Source organism: Microcaecilia unicolor, chromosome 3 (assembly GCF_901765095.1).
Source record: "Microcaecilia unicolor chromosome 3, aMicUni1.1, whole genome shotgun sequence".
NCBI lineage: Eukaryota > Metazoa > Chordata > Amphibia > Gymnophiona > Siphonopidae > Microcaecilia > Microcaecilia unicolor.
The window spans coordinates 203,521,004-203,539,922 of record NC_044033.1 but is presented as its reverse complement, the minus strand read 5'-3'; the positions used below and the strand labels follow the sequence as shown (position 1 = coordinate 203,539,922).

General features: G+C 45.8%; 1 protein-coding gene across 1 annotated transcript in view; it reads left to right on the top strand.

Annotated features, from left to right (window-relative positions):
• The window catches only part of LOC115466130 (A-kinase anchor protein 8-like), a 134,960-nt gene that overhangs the window by 63,268 nt on the left and 52,773 nt on the right, over positions 1 to 18,919 (top strand). The window contains exon 5 of the mRNA XM_030197178.1: positions 15,249 to 15,369. Coding sequence (XP_030053038.1) covers positions 15,249 to 15,369 — 121 coding nt within the window. The remainder of the gene's footprint in view (positions 1 to 15,248; positions 15,370 to 18,919) is intronic.

The window sequence follows — 18,919 nt, the reverse complement described above, 5'->3', positions numbered from 1 at the left end:
AAAATACTATAACTTTTCTCTGGTTTTAGTGATTGAGCTGCTTCTGGAGAAAATCCACTGCTTATTTCTAGAATAAGCAGCATAAAATGCATTGTACTGTTTTGGGATCTAGCCAGGTACTTGTGACCTGGATTGGCCACTGTTGGAAACAGGATGCTGGCCTTGATGGACCTTTGGTCTGTCCCAGTATAGTCATACTTATGTTCTTATATGTACTTATGGTCCAGTTAGTCAGCTGGCTCCTAGTTGAGCTAAGAGGTATTCTGAAACTCTGGCATACCTAGAGGTCTCAATCACTTTCTCATCACTCCTCTCCTTCACTCTGCTCTGCAATCTGTGGCTGTCATCCTCTGTTGAAAATAATAAAAATGTCTGAAGAATCTTTTTTTTTCTCCCCTCCCCCTCCCCCCCTACAGCAGTGGCAGAATCCTCTAATCCTCTACGGAGGAGGAGTAGGAGGAGTTGAAGTTAGTAGTGGCAAGTCTGATTCTGCTATAGTGCATTTGGGTCCAGCGTTTCTCCTCCGTCTTCAAGAGTGCTGCCTTCTTGCTTTTTTTTTTTTTTTTATATATAAACGTGGTTGAGCCACGTCTAATTTGGCATCGACATTGCTTGTTTCCATAGTAGTAGTTAATATCGCAACCTCTCACTTCATGACAGCTCCCGTTAAAGCAGTGAAATACTGTTCCCGCTGCAGAGCCCACTGCTCTGCTGCCTGGAAATGCAGCTCCTGCAAGCCATCATATAGGCTTTTGATTCTGCATCTAGCCCAGGAGAGGGAACTCCAATGCTGGTATTAGACCTGGCTTCACCGCCTTCTCCTTCTGCCCACAGTTTTCCTCAGAAAGCAGCAGGAACAGTGGCCATATGAGGACTCTTCGGTTTGGATTTCTTCTAGTCCTCTTTCTGATGCAGACTCCATTTTGTGTTCTTTTGGATCAGTCTGATCCTGAAACAAGCTGACAGTCTGCTGTCTCCAGAACTTGTTTTACTTATGCATCAGGCTTACTTAAGTCTGATCATCCTGTGGCAGAGACTGCTGTTTTAGCATCTTTCTATGTCTCTCCGGCCCCTAAAGGGGTCTGTTTTGAACCAGGCAGATATGGCATGTACGGAGTCTATCCACGCCATAGCACTTCAGAACAAACGTTAATTATTTCTACATTATTTGAAGAGGGTGAGCTGCCTGTGGAGGTAGGGGATGAATGCTCACGTTGTTATAAAGAGGAACTTTCTTTCTGAAGTTCTCACAATTGTTTGATTCTTCAGCTACTCAGGCTCCTTCTATTATAGCTGGACTAGGGGGTCTTTCAGAGTCTTTTCCTTTGCACCTTGTTCAGGATATAATTCCAGCTAAGCAGCAGTTCCCTGATGCTGGTTGGCAGAGCCATAATGCGCCTATTGGAAAAAAAAAAAAAGCTTCAATTGCCCAGAATGGACTCGCTGATGATGATTACAAGAAGATTACTCTCCCTGTGGAAGGGGTGTGTCATACTTAGATTTGCAGGATTGTAAGGCAGCATTCCTCAGCAATCCTCCAGACCATTCAAGACACTTGGGTTATGCACTCCTACCAGCAGAGAGAGACTGAGAACACTAAAACTTCTTATACAAGTAGCCTGTGCAGACCTTCTACTAACCAGTATTTTCTCAGTCTCAGCAGAGGGTAGATGTGTGCAGCCTGTGCAGTGTACTCAGTCTGGTAGGCCCGTTTGGGGTTTCTAGGTTGGGTTGTAAATGTTAGAGAACCCACTCTTGGATCTCTATTACAGGGTGTAAGTCCTAAGGGGCTTCTTATTCCCAGGTGGCCGGGTCCTTCCCCCTGTGCTCTTCCTCTGGAGGACTGCTTGACCTCGGCTACAGACCTCGTTCTGTACCCTTGAAGCGTTTAGGCAACGAGGTTTAAAAAAAAATAAACGTTTTTAAAAGGCGGCTATTTTGGCCGTTCTTGTGGCAGTCCAGAGATAAAACGTCTTCAAGGGCGTTCTTGCCTTAGGCGGTTTTGCCTATTATTCTGTCAGAGCACAAAGCAACTGTTTGTTTTTATTGTGTTCGCGGCCATTATGTCTAAGCTGGCGAGGTGTTGGTTTTGTGCGAAGTGCGACGTTGAAGTGAAAGCTGGCCAATGTAAATTTTGTGGGGAGCCTACGTTGTCAGCGCTTTTGCCCCCCGTGCTTTCCCCTGAGTCGGCGGAGGTGTTGTGTGGCGATTTGATTGCACATTCTGGGCCGGCAACGGCGGGGCTGGTTTTTGCGGGAAACGCAGCCATTTTGCTGCGTGTCCTGGGTCGGCCTCGACGGAGCCGGTTTTGGCAGGAAGCGCCGCTGGAGCGAGGGGGGTCTGTCGCGGAGACTGCGGGAAGTGTTGTTGGGGCTTCAGCAGCGTCGGGGGGGGGGGTCTGGTTTCCCTCCTGAGTTTGTTTGGTCTCTGTATAATGCCTGGAGAGCTGTTTGTTCCCCAGAGGCTACTAGCTCAGTGGGAGTTAAGCGCCTGCTGGTGGATATTTTGGAGTCTATGGAGATACTTTCTCTGCCTGGGTTGAAGGTTTGGAGTGACTCAGGAGAGGAGGATCTCTTAGATGAGTCTGAGGATCAGGATGGGCTAAGGCCTGGGGAAGATTCTTCTGTGGTTCGCATTTTTCATGAGGAGGAGTTGTTAGAGCTCATTGATCAGGTGATCTCTACTTTGAAGTTTGCTCCGGCGGCCACTCCCGCTACGGAGGGACCCCAGGTAGATCCCTTGGTTAAGGGGATTCGGAGAGCCTCCCGTTCCTTTCCCATGAATTCAGACATTAGAGACATGGTTTTTCAGGAATGGTCTGTGCCGGAGGCTGCTTATAAGGTGTCTAGGGCTATGGCGCGGCTGTATCCCTTGCCTCCGGAAGACTTGGCCCTGCTGAAACCACCTACTGTGGATGCTGTGGTTACGGCGGTTACTAAGGCTACGGCCATTCCGGTGGATGGCGGTACAGCCTTACGGGATCCTCAGGATAGGAAGCTAGAGTCCTTTCTGAAGCGCAGCTTTGATTGGTCAGCTTTGGCCTTGCAGGCCTTTGTGTTTGGGGGCTTGGTAGCCAGAGCTTGTTTCCGTTGGGTGGAGAAGCTCTTGGATGAGCCTGCATTAGATAGGACTGGTTTGGTTCAGGAGCTGGCCAAATTGGAGATGGGGCCTTCGTTTTTGGTGGACACCCTTTATGATTTGCTAAGGGCTTCTGCTAAGAATATGGCTCTGGCGGTGACGGCTTGCAGGGCTCTTTGGCTTAGGGCCTGGGTGGCAGATGCGGCCTCTAAAGCAAAGTTGTGTTCTCTACCTTTCAAAGCTTCTATGTTGTTTTGAGAGGACTTGGATAAACATGAGTGGTCTTGGGGATACCAAGCTCTCATGGTTGCTGGAGTTACGGCCTAAGTCGGCTAGTCGAGGGGGTTCGGCTAGAGGTCTGTTTAAGGACGCGAGGCGGTACAGGCCGGGCAGATTTGTGTATCCTTCTAAAAGCCGTTTTTTCCAGCGGACGCAGTCTTTTCAAAGGGGTCGTCGAGGAGGTTGGGACTTCTCCGAAGGTGCCAGAAATGGTAATAAGTCCTCCTTATGAAGGTGTGCGGGTCCAGCCTCTGGTGAAGGTCGGGGCGCGACTTCGTCTGTTTTATCAGGGGTGGACCCAAATTACTTCAGATCAGTGGGTACTGGAGGTCATTCGCAATGGTTATGCGCTCGAGTTCGAGCACCCGCTGCCGGATCTGTTTCTTCTTCTTGTCACTCTCGAGTCAAGTTAAAGGCTATTCAAGAGACTCTGGGTCGCTTAATCCAGTTGGGAGCTGTGGTACCCGTTCCTCGGCACGAGCAGGGAATGGGTTGTTATTCCATTTACTTTGTGGTGCCGAAGAAGGAGGACCAGTTTTGACCCATTTTAGATCTCAAGAGGGTCAATGGGGCGCTCAAGGTGCCATCCTTCCGCATGGAGACTCTGCGCTCGGTCATAGTGGCTGTTCGTCAGGGAGAATTTCTCATGTCACTGGATATCACGGAAGCATATCTGCCCGTGCCAATTCGAGAGGCCCATCAGCGTTTCCTTCGTTTTGCTGTTTTAGGGAGGCACTTTCAGTTCTGTGCTCTGCCTTTTGATCTGGCAACGGCTCCACACACCTTCTCCAAGATAATGGTGGTGGTAGCAGCGGCTTTGCGGAGGCAGGGAATTCTGGTGCATCCGTATCTGGGTGACTGGTTGATCCGGGCGAAGTCTCGGGCTCACAGTGTTGCGGCGACGGCTCAGGTGGTCGCATTTCTGGAATCGCTCGGATGGGTAGTGAATGTAGTCAAAAGTCAGTTGATCCCATCGCAGAGTCCGGAGTACTTGGGAGTGCGGTTCGACACGGCAGTGGGTTGTGTTTTTCTGCCGGATTCTCGGATCGCCTCTCTTCAGCAGCAGGTCCGGCTGTTAATGTCCGTTCAGAGTCCGACGGTTCGAATGTACCTTTGGGTTCTAGGCCTCATGACAGCGACGATAGAGGTTGTACCATGGGCCAGGGCGCATATGCGTCAGCTTCAGTCGGCTCTGTTGTCCCGGTGATCTTCCCAGGTACACAGCTTGGAGTTGCGGTTGCCATTGGGGGGGGCTCCTCGGCGCAGTCTCCAGTGGTGGCTGTGCTCGGCCCATCTGAAAAAGGGCATGCCGTTAGAACCTCCTCAGTGGGTGATTCTGGTAATGGATGCCAGTCTGCTGGGCTGGGGAGCTCAGTGTCTCGGTTGGTCCGCGCAGGGGTGGTGGTCAGCAGAGGAAGCTCAGTGGTCTATCAACTGGATGGAGACGAGGGCGATTCGGCTAGCTCTGTTGGCGTTTTGCTCAAGTGTGGTCGGAAAGGCGGTAAGAGTCATGTCCGACAACGCAACAGCGGTAGAGTATGTCAACCGGCAGGGCGGTACAAAGAGTCCGCGGTTGGCAATCGAGACGGCTCTGCTCATGAGTTGGGCGGAAAGGCATCTAGTGCAAATTTCGGCAGCGCATGTGGCCAGGGTGGACAACGTGAACGCGGATTTTCTAAGCAGACACATGTTGGACCCCGGAGAATGGTCTCTGCATCGGTCGGTGTTCGTCCAGATAGTTCTAAAGTGGGGAGTGCTAGTAGTGGATCTCGTGGCGTCAGCACAGAATGCTCAGGTTCCTCGGTATTTCATTCGGCGTCGGGATCCGCGGGCGGAAGGGATCGATGCATTGGTCCTTCCGTGGCCTCAGCGGGTGTTGCTGTATGTGTTTCCCCCGTGGCCCTTGATAGGTCGAGTCCTACAGAGGGTAGAATATCATGCGGGTCCGGTGTTGTTGATGGCTCCGAATTGGCAGCGTCGGCCGTGGTTCGGGGATCTGATGCGCCTGTTAGAAGGTGAGTCTCTGCGGCTAATTATCATGCCGGATCCAGCTCGGTTCTCTCTTACGGTGTGGCCCTTGAGAGGGAACGGTTGAGAAGGAAAGGGTTTTCTCTTCAGGTGATTCAGATGATGCTGCAGTCTCGCAAACGTTCGATGTCTTTGGCCTATGTGCGTGTGTGGTGCATATTTGAAGATTGGTGTGGGGACCGGGCGTGTGTCCTTTCGACAGCTTCTGTGTCGTGCATTTTAGATTCCTTGCAGGATACTTTTGAGAAGGGCCTTTCATTGTCATCTTTGAAGGTGCAGCTGGCTGCTTTGGCGTGTTTTCGGGGTAAGGTGCAGGGCAGGTCGGTTGTGTCTTCCCCGGATGTGGTCCGTTTTTTGAGCGGGGTGAAGTTGCTTCGTCCTCCTCAGCGGCCGGTAGTTCCTCAGTGGGATCTTAATATCGTTCTTGACTCTTTGTCGGGTTCTCCTTTTGAGCCCTTGGAGTCTTGTTCGATAAAAGACCTTACTATGAAGGTGGTCTTTTTGGTAGCTATATCGTCGGCTCGCAGGATTTCAGACCTTCAGGCTCTTTCATGTAGGTCTCAGTTTCTGTGGTTTTCTAAGGAAAAGGTTTCACTGCGTCCAGTGCCTTCATTTTTACCTAAGGTGGTATCATTTCATGTCAATCAGGTGATTTTGTTGCCGGTCTTGGGGGACCGGACGGGGGATGCTTCTCAGCGTCATTTGGCGAAATTGGATGTGCGCAGAGTGTTGAAGGTTTACTTGCGCAGGTCGGAGGAATTCAGGTCTTCGGACAAGTTATTTGTCCTTCATGGGGGGCCCAAGAAGGGAGCGGCTGCTTCTAAGGCATCTATAGCTCGGTGGTTGAAGGATGCCATCTCTTCGGCTTACATATTGCATGGCCATACAGTGCCGGTGGGGCTCAAGACACATCCTACTAGGGGGATGGCGGTTTCTTGGGCAGAGAGTAGTTTTGTTCCACCGGTGGACATTTGTAGAGCGGCGGTGTGGTCCTCCCTGCATTCTTTTGTCAAACATTACAGAGTGGATGTATAGGCAAGGGAGGATGCCAGTTTTGGAGCTGCAGTCCTGTCCTCAGGGCTTTGCAGGTCCCACCCTTAGATGTGTTTACTGCTTTGGTACGTCCCAAGCGTCTTGAACAGTCTGGAGGATTGCTGAGGAAGGTGAAATTAGGCCTTACCTGCTAATTTTCTTTCTTCTAGATCCTCCAAACCATTCAAGAGCCCACCCAGTGTATCGGGCAGTTCAGTATGGTATTTTCTTTATACTTCAGTTGCTGATATTTCTAGTAGCTCCTGTGATTTGGGTCCTGGAGTTTTACTTAGGGCAATTTGTGGTACCGTTTGTGTCCATCTGCAGTTGAATTCCCCCGTCTTAAGGGGAGGAGATCTGAGTGTGGATTCAGTGGTTTTGTTTAGGTGGAGGTGTTTTGTTCCTCTGCTTTGTTACTGTTTTACTGATTAGTAGAAGGTCTGCACAGGCTACTTGTATAAGAAGTTTTAGTGTTCTTAGTCTCCCTCTGCTGGTAGGAGTGCATAACCCAAGCGTCTTGAACGGTCTGGAGGATCTAAAGGAAAGAAAATTAGCAGGTAAAGCCTAATTTCATCTTAAAGTTAACCGTTTGAGGTGGCATCTCTTGGTCTGCATGCAACTATTTGCAGGTCTTTAGCCAGGGTATATAAAGGGCCATCTCCTCTGACTCCAATTTGGAATTCTCTGACTCCTCTTAAGTTTCTCACTTGGAGGCAGGGTTAGCTTATATGGCAGACACCTTTTTATGATCATCTACTCACTGGGTCTCTTCTTCATGGTGTCAATTGTGGTTGAGACACCGGTCTGCAGCTGCGGCATCCAAGTCCCAAGTGGTCAGGCTCTCATTCAAGTGCAAGTGGGTTGAAGATCTTACTAACCTGGTTAAAGAGTTGGGTTAATCTAAGCCACAGCAACTGCCAGAGGATAAACCTAAGATTTCTGTTCATTCTTCCTCAACAGCTTCTTCCTCTCATTGGAAGTATAGCAATGTGAAGTGGTACTGGCTAGGGTTCCACAGTATGGTCAGCATACCTGTTTTCAGGCCAGATGACCCTCTCTTTTTGGTTAGAGAGACTGGATCTCACCCAGGCCACTCCACTAATACCAAGCACATATCCCTTTGATGTGGTTCAGGCCAACTCCTTGGAGGTCAGCATAGGGAGTTGTCTCAAGTTTTTGTGTATTTCAGGGAATGGACCAGAATCACTTCAGACCAGTGGGGGTCTTGGATATTATCAGAGACGGCTACAAGTTAGAATTTTGTTGCCCAGTTGCACTATCCTTCTTGGAATCCCCTTTTGTTTGTCTAGACAAGTGGGCCATAGTTGAAGCAACTTTAAGCTCTATCGAAGCTTTGCGAGCAGTCTTGCCCATCCCTCTGGGCCAAGACAGGTATTTCATTTTGCTCAAGAAAGATGGTATCTTTTGTCCAGTGTTGGACATGAAGAAGCTCAATCGATGTATGCAAGTATCTCATGTCTGGATGGAGATACTCTTCTTGGTCATTGCGTCAGTTCAACCAGGGGAATTTCACATCACTCCAGACCTCAGAGATCTATTTTCACATTCCATTGTAGCTTCCACATCAGAATTTTCTGAGATTCACAGTGCTGGATCACCGTTTTCACTTTCAGGTGATGCCCTTCAGAGTGGTTACAGCTTCCAGGACCTTTTCCAAGATTGTGGTTATCATAGTGGCCTCCATCAGAGGATCAGAGGTCATTCTTTTTCTGGATAGTTGTCTGTTTGAGGGTCTTCCTTTCAGGACAGCAGATATGTGACTTCCAGAGTGGTGAACATTGCTCTCAGTTGGATAGTCAGCTTCAAGAAAAGCAAGTTGATACCTTCTCAAATACTGGAACATGTCAAAATGTTCTTCAAAGCAAGGGAAGATATTTCTCCTGGAGCCAAACATTTTTGAAGCTCTAATGCCAAATTCATTTGCTGCTTCAGCAGATAGTCTAGCGCCTGGGATTACACTCGGGTACTGGGTTCTATGGTGGCGACCTTAGAAGTGATTCCTTGGGTGAGAATGCACGTTATACCTATGCAGGAATCACTTCAGCCACTGGTTCCCATTCTCACAGGACTAGAGGTCTGACCCCCCCCCCCCCCCCCCCCCCCAATAGATGACTTCAGCCAGTCACAGCATGTCATATTGGCTTCATTCTGCAAACCTGCTGGAAAGTTGTCACCATGGGCTGGAGAGCTCACTATCAGTCTCGTGCTGCTCAGGACAAATGGTCCAACTACCAAGAGCTGAGAGTTATCGGGAAGGCTTTGTTATCATTTGTAACATATCTGACTAGTCAAGATATTCTCCAACAGTGCCACAGCAGTAGCTTGTGTGAACAGACAAGGGGAGATCACAGTCTACATCTAGTCCTGGAGTCCCACATTCTTTTCAGCTGGGTGGCAGTGCGTCTCTGCTATCTTTCAGCAGCACATATAGCAGGAACACAATGTTCAAGCAGATTTCTCAGCAGGCATTCCAGATCTGGGGGAACAGGAGCTGTCCAGCATGGTTTTGCAGCTAATTATGGCATGGTGAGGTTGTCCATTAATGATGGCCATCAAGAACAACACCAGATTCATAACTTTAGCCGCTAAAGAGGGCCAGGCTCATGAGGTCTGGGTGCAGTAGTTCAGCCTTGGCCTCAGTGGCCTTCTGTACATCTTCTTGGTCTATGGTGGGTCATCATCCCTGGCACATTGCAATGCATCCGGGTTTTATGATTCTAGTTGCTCTGGGTTGGCCACGAAGACCATGGTAAGCAGACCTGATTTTGCTTTCTGGTGAACCAGTCCCTCAGGCTTCCTCAAGGCAAAGGCTTGTTGCATCAAGATCCAGTCCTATTGGAGGATCTGTTCCTCTTTTGGTCTTATGGCCTGGCTCTTAAAGTAATTACCACTCTGCAAGTGAAAAAATGCTGTACTTCCACAGTATACTCTAGAGTATGGAGGATGTTCAAAAGTTGGTGCTCTGAAAGAGCAGCCTCTCCGGTGTCTTCGTTTTCCCAGATTTTAGCTTTCCTCCATTCAAGCCTTCAGAAAGGCTTAGCTTTGGGTTCTCTTAAGGTTCAGGTAGCCACTTGGCATGTTTTCAGGGGACAAAAATGCTAATAAAAAACCTCTCAAGTGTCCACGGAAGAAAATCCTGGAGAAATGACTATGGTCGGCTGCTGAGGGTGTATCTGAGAATGGAGCAGATATTGCATTGTTCACAGAAGAAAATGTGTATAAACAACTTGAAAATTTGAAAGTGGACAAAGCTTTGTAGCCGGATGGGATATGTCCCAAGATATTGACGAAACTAGGATTTATTTAATAGATCTTTAGAGACGGGAGTGGTTCCATGGGATTGGAGATAAGCGGATGTGGTGTCTCGTCACAAAATTGGGGGCAGAGAAATGGTGGGAAACTACAAGCCAGTAAGCCTTATGTCTGTGGTAGGAAAAATATTGGAGCTGCTGCTGAAGGACAAGTTAATTTTCTAGAATCCAGTAGGTTGCAGGATCTGAGGTAACATGGAATTACAAAACCCTGCCAAACCTGAGTGACTCACGGACTGGGTAAAGGACATACGCTAGATATAATCTACTTGGATTTCAGCAAAGCTTTTGATATGGTTCCTCACAGAAGACTCATCAATAAGCTGAGAGGGCTGAACTTAGGACCCAAAGTGGTGAACTGGTTTGGAAACTAGTTGACCGAAAGGCGACAGAAAATGATTGTAAATGGAATTCGCTCAGAGGAAATGAGAGTAATGGAATGCCTCAACGGTCAGTACTGAGGCCAATTCTGTTTAATATATTTGTGAGAGATGTTGCTGAAGGGCCTTTTTGCAGATGACACAGAGAGCTAGTAGAGTTGGATACCCTGGAGGGAGTAGAAACCATGTAAAGAGATCTCCAAAAATTAGAAGAATGGACAAAGGTCTGGTAGTTAAATTTAAGGCCGAGAAGTGCAGAGTGGTGCACTTGATGTGCAGAAATACAAAGGAGATGTACGAGATAGGAGAGGGACCTTGGGGTAATGGTGTTCAAGGATCTTAAGGTGATGAAACAAGCAACAAGGTGGTGGCCACAGCCAGAAGGATGCTAGGCTGCATAGAGAAGGGGTATAACCAGCAGAAGAAAAGGTACAAGTCATTGGTGAGGGCCCACTTCAGAGTACTGTGTTTTCAGTTTTGAAGGCAGCATCTTGCTAAGGATGTAAGCAGTGCAGAGAAAAGCAACTAAGATAATATGGGATTTGTGCCACAAGACATATAAGGAGAGACATGATGACCTGAAGATACTCCTTGGGAAAAAAGGAGAGACGGGGTGATATTTTACAGACATTCAAATACTTAAAAGGTATTAACATACAAACTTCTTCCAGAGGAGGGAAGGTGGTACAACTAGACGACATAAATTTAGATTGCAGGAGGGCCAACTTGGGAATATCAGAAAGTAATTTTTCACTGAGAGGGTGGTAGATGCCTGCAATGCCCATCTGCAGGAGGTGGTGGCAATGAAAACAGTAACAGAATTCAAAAATGCATGGGATAAACACAAAGGAAGATGTGAACCAAACAAGCTTATAGATAATTAGATGGTAACACCAGTAATTGAGAAGCTAAGCCAGTGCCATGCAGACTTCTACTGTCTGTGCTCTGCAAATGGCAAGGACAGGCTGAAAGAAGCTATAAATATGGCTACAAGCCTTTGTTTGGAGAGTAAACAAAAGCAAGAGAAAAAGGAAACCAATATGGTTCTCCAAGCAAGTGACTGTGAAAATAAAGGCTAAAGAGTTAGCATTCATGAAATACAGAAAAACTCAGGATGAGGAACACAGAAAGGAATACTGGATGAAACTGAAAGAAGCCAAGAGAGAGATACATCTGGTGAATGTGCAATCAGAAGAACAAATGACTAGAAATGTAAGAAGGGGCGACAAATTGTTTGAGGTATATTAGTGAAAGGAGCAAGACTAAAAATGGAATTGAGACTGAAAGATGTTGCGAGTCACTATGTGGAGAATGATGAAGAAAAAGCAGATGTGCTAAAAAATACTTTTAATGGAAGAACATCCTGGAGAAGGATCACGATTGGCAAAAGTACGTATGAGAATGAGGTGGACATAGTACCGTTCAAGGAAGAGAGTGTTTATGAACAACTTGAAAATCTAAAGGTGGACAAAGCTATGGGACCTATCGGGATCCATCCCAGGATATTGTAGGAGTTCAGAGAGGTTCTGGCAGGTTCTCTTAAAGATTTGTTTTAATAAAGCCTTGGAGACAGGGGAAGTTCAGTGGGATTGGAGAAGAGCGGATGTGGTGACAGAGAAGAAGCTGGAAACTACAGACCAGTAAGCTTCGCTTCGGTTATTGGAAAAGTAATGGAAGCAATGCTGAAGGAAAGGATAACGAATTTCCTGGAATCCAATAAGTTACAAGATCCAAGACAATCTGGTTTTACCAAAGGTATATCATGCCAAACGAATCTCATTGAATTCTTTGACTGGGTGACCAGAGAATTGGATTGAGGACATGCAGTCTACTTACAGTTCCTCAAAGGAGGCGCATGAATAAACTTGACAGGCTGAAGACAGGACCTAAAGTGGTGAACTGGTTGACGGACAGACGCCAGAAGGTGGAGATTAATGGAATTCACTCAGAGAAGGGAAAGGTGAGTAGTGGAGTGCTTCAAGGATCAGTGCTGGGGCCAATTCTGCTCAATATATTTTTGAGTGATATTGCCGAAGGATTCGAAGGTAAAGTTTGCCTTTTTGCGGATGATACCAAGATTTATAACTGTGTATACCCCGGAGGGAGTTGAAAACATGAAAAAGGATCTACAGAAGCTAAAAGATTGGTCTAACATTTGGCAATTTAAAATTCAGTGCAAAGAAGTACGAAGTGATGCACTTAGAGTAGAATTCTCAGGAGACGTATGTGTTAGATGGTTAGAGTCTTGATATGCACAGGCAGGGAGAGGGATCTTGGTGTGATAGTATCTGAGGATCTGAAGGTGGCAAGGCAGTGACAGTAACCAGAAGATCTGTATAGTGAAAGGTGTAACCAGCAGAAGAAAGGAGTTGATGCCCCTGTACAAGTCATTAGTGAGGCCCCACCTGGATGATTGTGTTCAGTTTTGGAGGTCATATCTTGCTAAGGATGTAAAAAGACTTGAAGCGGTGCAAAGAACAGGTACAAAAATGGTATGGGATTTGTGTTACAAGACATACAAGGAGAGACTTGAACACTAATACCCTGGAGGAAAGGAGAAACGGGTGATATGATACAGACGTTCAAATATTTGAAAGAGATTAATCTGCAAACAAACTTTTTTCGGAGACAGGAAGACAGTAGACCTAGAGGACGTGAATCGTGATTGAAGGGGATAACTCAGGAAAAATGTCAGGAAGTATGTTGTCATGGAGAGGGTGGTTGATACTTGGAATGCCCTCCCAAGGGAGGTGGTGGAGATCAAAAAAGGTAACAGAATTAAAAAAAAATGCATGGGATAAACGCAAAGGAATCCTGTTTTAAAGGAATGGATCCACAGAAGCTTAGTGGAGATTGGGTGGCAACACTGGTAGGTAATTGAGAAGCAAAGCTAGTTCTGGGCAGACTTCTATGGTCTGCCCTGAAAATGGCAAGGACAAATCAAGGTTGGGTAAACATATGAAGTATCACATACAATTACTTACCTTGTTGGGCAGACTGTATGGACCATACTATATTACTATGTAAGATCAAGTATACATATGTAGTATCACATCATACGTTATGGTATGAGTTTATCTTGTTTGGGCAGACTGGATGTTCTTAGAAACCATAGAAAAATGTAGGCAGATAACGATCATATGGCTTATCCAGTCTACCCATTCATTCCATCTACTCTCCCTGTCACTCCCTTAGAGAGCCTACATACTTGTCCCAAGCTCTTTTGAATTCAGATACTGTTTTCATCTCCACCACTTCACTGGGAGGCCGTTCCATAAATTCATCACCCTTTCCATAAAGAAGTATTTCCTCAGGTTACTTCTGAGTCTGTCCCCTTTCACCTTCATACTACGCCCACTCGTTCCAGAGCTTCCTTTCAATTGAAAGAGTCTCGCCTCCTGTGCATTTACATCATGAAGGTATTTAAACATCTCTATCATATTTCCCCTTTCCTGCCTTTCTTCCAAAGTATACGTATAGATCTTTGTCCCCATACAATTTATGATGACCACTGACCATTTTAGTAGCTGCCCTCTGGACCGTCCTGTTTTATATCTTTTTGAAGGTGTGGTCTCCAGAATTGTACACAATATTCTAAATGAGGTCTCGCCAGGAGCATTATTACCTCATGTTCCTGCTGGCCACTACTCTCCGTATACATCCAAGCATCTTTGTAGCTTTCACTGTCGTCTTTTACCTGTTTGGCCACCTTAAGATCATCTCATATGATCATACCCAAGTCCCGCTCCTCTTTGTGCCGTCATGTACAATGTTAATTGCAGAATTCCTCATTGGCTGCTCATCCAGATGTGCATTTTCTTGAAAGGGGTCAGTCACGTTCGTTCTCCTTTTCATACAGCTTGTTTGGAATGAAATCTGCTGATCAGGCTCTTCCTAAGTGGCTGAAGTGAAGCTTTCTGAAGACTACACTGAAAACAGTATTTCTAGTAGCTAGTAGTACGGCTAGAAGAATTTTAGAACTTCACGCTCTGTCAAGATGCCCTCCATTTTATAGGTGTTGATGTTTCTCTTTGCAGTATACCACCCTTTCTTCCAAAGGTCATCTCTTCCTTTCATGTTAGCCAGTCAATAGATCTTCTGTCCTTTTGCAGAGAAGGGTAATCAATTTTCCTCCTTAGGACAGACATTCATAGAATTGCCATCAGATATTTGGAGGTTACCATTGAGTTTAGGAGGTTGGAAAGCCATTCTGTTTGGAAATCTTTGAAAAGGACAAACTTCATCTAAAGTGACCACTCGCAGGTTAAAAGAATCTATTATGTCAGCTTACATCCTCGCAAGTAGTCCTCCAAAATTGTGGGCCCACTCTATAAGGAGGGGTCAGCTGCTTTGTGGCTAGAGGTCTGTCTGCTATCGCCATCTGATATCTGCAAGGGAGAAACCTGGTCTTGGTTTCACACCTTCTCTAAACATTTCAGGATTGACATTGTGGCATAGTGAAATGCTGACTGTTCTCAGGGCAGCAGTTGCTACCTATTCCTCTTAGGGATTGCTTTTTAACATCCCATTCTTCTGGAATAATCTGAGGGCACTAAGTAAGGAGAAATTAGGTCTTACCTGATCATTTTCTTTATCTTAGTCCTTCAGACTATTCCAGAATCCCATTCTTTGTGAAGTGTGTGGGGGTTTTTTGTTTTGTTTTGTTTTTGCCTGGTTTGTTTCTACCGTTCTTTTTCTTCAGTTTGAAGAAAATCCTTTTTGTAGAGGTGGTTGTTTATTACTACAGTTCTAGTTAAAGTTTGTTCTCAGCACTTCAAAGAAGGATAAAGGTTATTTTCATTACATTGCTTGCTTGTGATATTACTGAATTGTAGGATCAGCACACAGAACTTATAGAGCACACCACAGTTCTGCATTCTCTGTCTCCATCTTTTGGTCGATGGTCAACACCTGCTCTTCAGGAATAGTCTGAAAGACTAAAGGAAAGAAAATGATCAGGTAAGACCTAATTTCTCCTTGTTTTATCTGAGATAATAGCTAGATGTTAGCAAAAAAAAAAATGTAAAAGTTAAAGCATAACCAATGTGGATTACAGCTGTGAAAGTTGTGTGTTAGGACTCTTGGGCAGTTATTGGAGCTGATCTTCCATTTCCTGTAGTCACAGCAGAAGAAGAAAGGCAAGAAGGATGCTGTAGCAGGGAACAAGAGGAAGCAGACTAACAATGCTAATGAGCCGGAAAGCAAAGTGGCCAAAAAGAATACTGCAAACTCTGAAAATGGTAAGGCACGTTTGATCTGGGTACCCGGTGCAGTGCTTGAGGTTGAGAATGTCTACATTGCGAGAACATGTTCTGGCATTGGAACTCAGTAATAGCATGTGATCTCCAGGTTCAAATATGGGTTTTTGTGGGAAATTTTCCATGAACCAACAGGGCATGTAGCTCTGTAGGCAGCTTGAGGCAGGCTCTACATACTAATGTCTGGTTTTGTTTTTCTCCAGCTTCCCTAGTTGCATTGCTGTAGTCTTTGTAGGAGCTTACCTTTAACTGTGGAGGAGGGGTAACATAGTAGATGACTGCAGATAAAGACCTGTATGATCCATCCAGTCTGCCCAGCAAGATAAACTCATTGTATGTGATACTTTCTATGTATACATGTCCTTGATTTGTCCTGGAGTGGAGAAGTAGCCTAGTGGTTAGTGCAGTGGATTTTGGTCCTGGGGAACTGGGTTCGATTCCCACTGCAGCTCCTTGTGACTCTGGGCAAGTCACTTAACCCTCCATTGCCCCTGATACAAAATAAGTACCTGAATATATGTAAACCGCTTTGAATGTAGTTGCAAAAACCTCAGAAAGGCGGTATATCAATTCCCATTTCCCCTTGCCATTTTCAGGGCACAGACCATAAAAGTCTGTCCAGTACTAGCTTTTCTTCCCAATTACCAGTGTTGCCACCCATTCTCTGCTAAGCTTCTGTGGATCCATTCCTTCAAAACAGGATTCCTTTGTTTATCCCACACATTTTTGAATTCCATTAACATTTTTATCTCCACCACCTCCCACGGGAGGGCATTCCAAGTATCTACCACTTTCTCCATTAAAATATACTTCCTGATATTATTCCTGAGTCAGCCCCCCCCCCCCCCCCCCCCCAAACCTCAAATCATGTCTAGTTCTATCACCTTCCCGTCTCCGGAAAAGGTTTGTTTGCGGATTAATACCTTTTAAATGTCTGTATCATATCGCCCCTGTTTCTCCTTTCCTCCAGGGTATTCATGTTCGTCAGTAAGTCTCTCCTTGTACGTCTTGTAACTCAAATCCCATACCATTTTTGTAGCTTTTCTTTGCACTGCTTTGTCTTTTTACATCTTTAGCAAGATATAGCATCCAAAACTGAACACAGTACTCCAAGTGTGGCCTCACTAACGGCTTGTAGAGAGGTGTGAACTGTTTTTATATTACTAATCTTTTTACCACCTCCCCAAATTAGTACTCACCAGCCACCCGCAATTTAGAAAGAGAAGACTAGGAAGGCCACGCGTATGAGAAAAGCAATTCTTAAATTATTTACCAAGATAAAGTTACAATTACAAATGGTAGTTTCTCATGTGGAGAGCAGGAGACACAAACATATGGTCTGCCATTGCCTCTACAACGTAATGCTCTGGTTCAATTGTTTATAAACCTTTTTTGTTAAGCAATGCTTCACGTTCAGCACTTATCTTCCTGAGAGATCGTTCTGTTCTCTGTTCTCACCATATATTTTCCCATAAGTTGCTAAATCACATTCTTCTGTCATAAGTACATAAGTAATGCCATACTGGGAAAAGACCAAGGGTCCATCGAGCCCAGCATCTTGTCCACGACAGCGGCCAATCCAGGCCAAGGGCACCTGGCAAGCTTCCCAAACGTACAAACATTCTATACATGTTATTCCTGGAATTTTGGATTTTTCCAAGTCCGTTTAGTAGCGGTTTATGGACTTGTCCTTTAGGAAACCGTCCAACCCCTTTTTAAACTCTGCTAAGCTAACCACCTTCACCACATTTTCCGGCAATGAATTCCAGAGTTTATAAGTACATAAGTAGTGCCATACTGGGAAAGACCAAAGGTCCATCTAGCCCAGCATCCTGTCACCGACAGTGGCCAATCCAGGTCAAGGGCACCTGGCACGCTCCCCAAACGTTGGGTGAAGAAACAGTTTCTCCGATTTGTTTTAAATTTACTACACTGTAGTTTAATCGCATGCCCCCTAGTCCTAGTATTTTTGGAAAGCGTGAACAGACGCTTCACATCCACCTGTTCCACTCCATTCATTATTTTATAGACCTCTATCATGTCTCCCCTCAGCCGTCTCTTCTCCAAGCTGAATAGCCCTAGCCTCCTTAGTCTTTCTTCATAGGGAAGTCGTCCCATCCCCGCTATCATTTTAGTCACCCTTCGCTGCACCTTTTCCAATTCTACTATATCTTTCTTGAGATGCGGCAACCAGAATTGAACACAATAGTCAAGGTGCGGTCGCACCATGGAGCGATACAACGGCATTATAACATCCTCACACCTGTTTTCCATACCTTTCCTAATAATACCCAACATTCTATTCGCTTTCCTAGCCGCAGCAGCACACTGAGCAGAAGGTTTCAGTGTGTTATCGACGACGACACCCAGATCCCTTTCTTGGTCCGTAACTCCTAACGTGGAACCTTGCATGACGTAGCTATAATTCGGGTTCTTTTTTCCCACATGCATCACCTTGCACTTGATCACATTAAACGTCATCTGCCATTTAGCCGCCCAGTCTCGTAAGGTCCTCTTGTAATTTTTCACAATCCTGTCGCGAGTTAACGACTTTGAATAACTTTGTGTCATCAGCAAATTTAATTACCTCGCTAGTTACTCCCATCTCTAAATCATTTATAAATATATTAAAAAGCAGTGGTCCTAGCACAGACCCCTGAGGAACCCCACTAACTACCCTTCTCCATTATGAATATTGCCCATTTAACCCCACTCTCTGTTTCCTATCCTTTAACCAGTTTTTAATCCACAATAGGACATTTCCTCCTATCCCATGACCCTCCAATTTCCTCTGTAGCTTTTCATGAGGTACCTTGTCAAACGCCTTTTGAAAATCCAGATACACAATATCAGCCGGCTCCCCTTTGTCCACATGTTTGTTTACTCCTTCAAAGAATTGAAGTAAATTGGTCAGGCAAGATTTCCCCACACAAAAGCCGTGCTGACTCGGTCTCAGTAATTCATATCCTCGGATGTGCTCTGTAATTTTGTTTTTAATAATAGCCTCTACCATTTTCCCCGGCACCGACGTCAGACTCACCAGTCTATAATTTCCCGGATCTCCCCTGGAGCCTTTTTTAAAAATGGGCGTTACATTGGCCACCCTCCAATCTTCCGGTACCACGCTCAATTTTAAGGATAAGTTGCATATCACTAGCAGTAGCTCCGCAAGCTCATTTTTCAGTTCTATCAGTACTCTAGGGTGAATACCATCCGGTCCAGGAGATTTGCTACTCTTCAGTTTGCCGAACTGCCCCATTACGTCCATCCATAATTGCACCTTTCCCATGCCAGCTTGCCCGTAAGGGTATCATAGATCATAAATTCCTGAGTTTACACAGGTTCATGTTCTTTAATAAATTACAGGCTTCTCAATCTCTGATAGATTCCAGAGTCGCACCGGCTTGTCAGCCTCTGCCCTTTTTGACCTGTGCTGGGGTGCTGACCTGTGCTCATAATTTTACATCTCCCCTCTTGAAGGCCTTGAAAAGGGCTTCACTTATTTTGAACCTTCGTATCGGGCTCCCTCAAG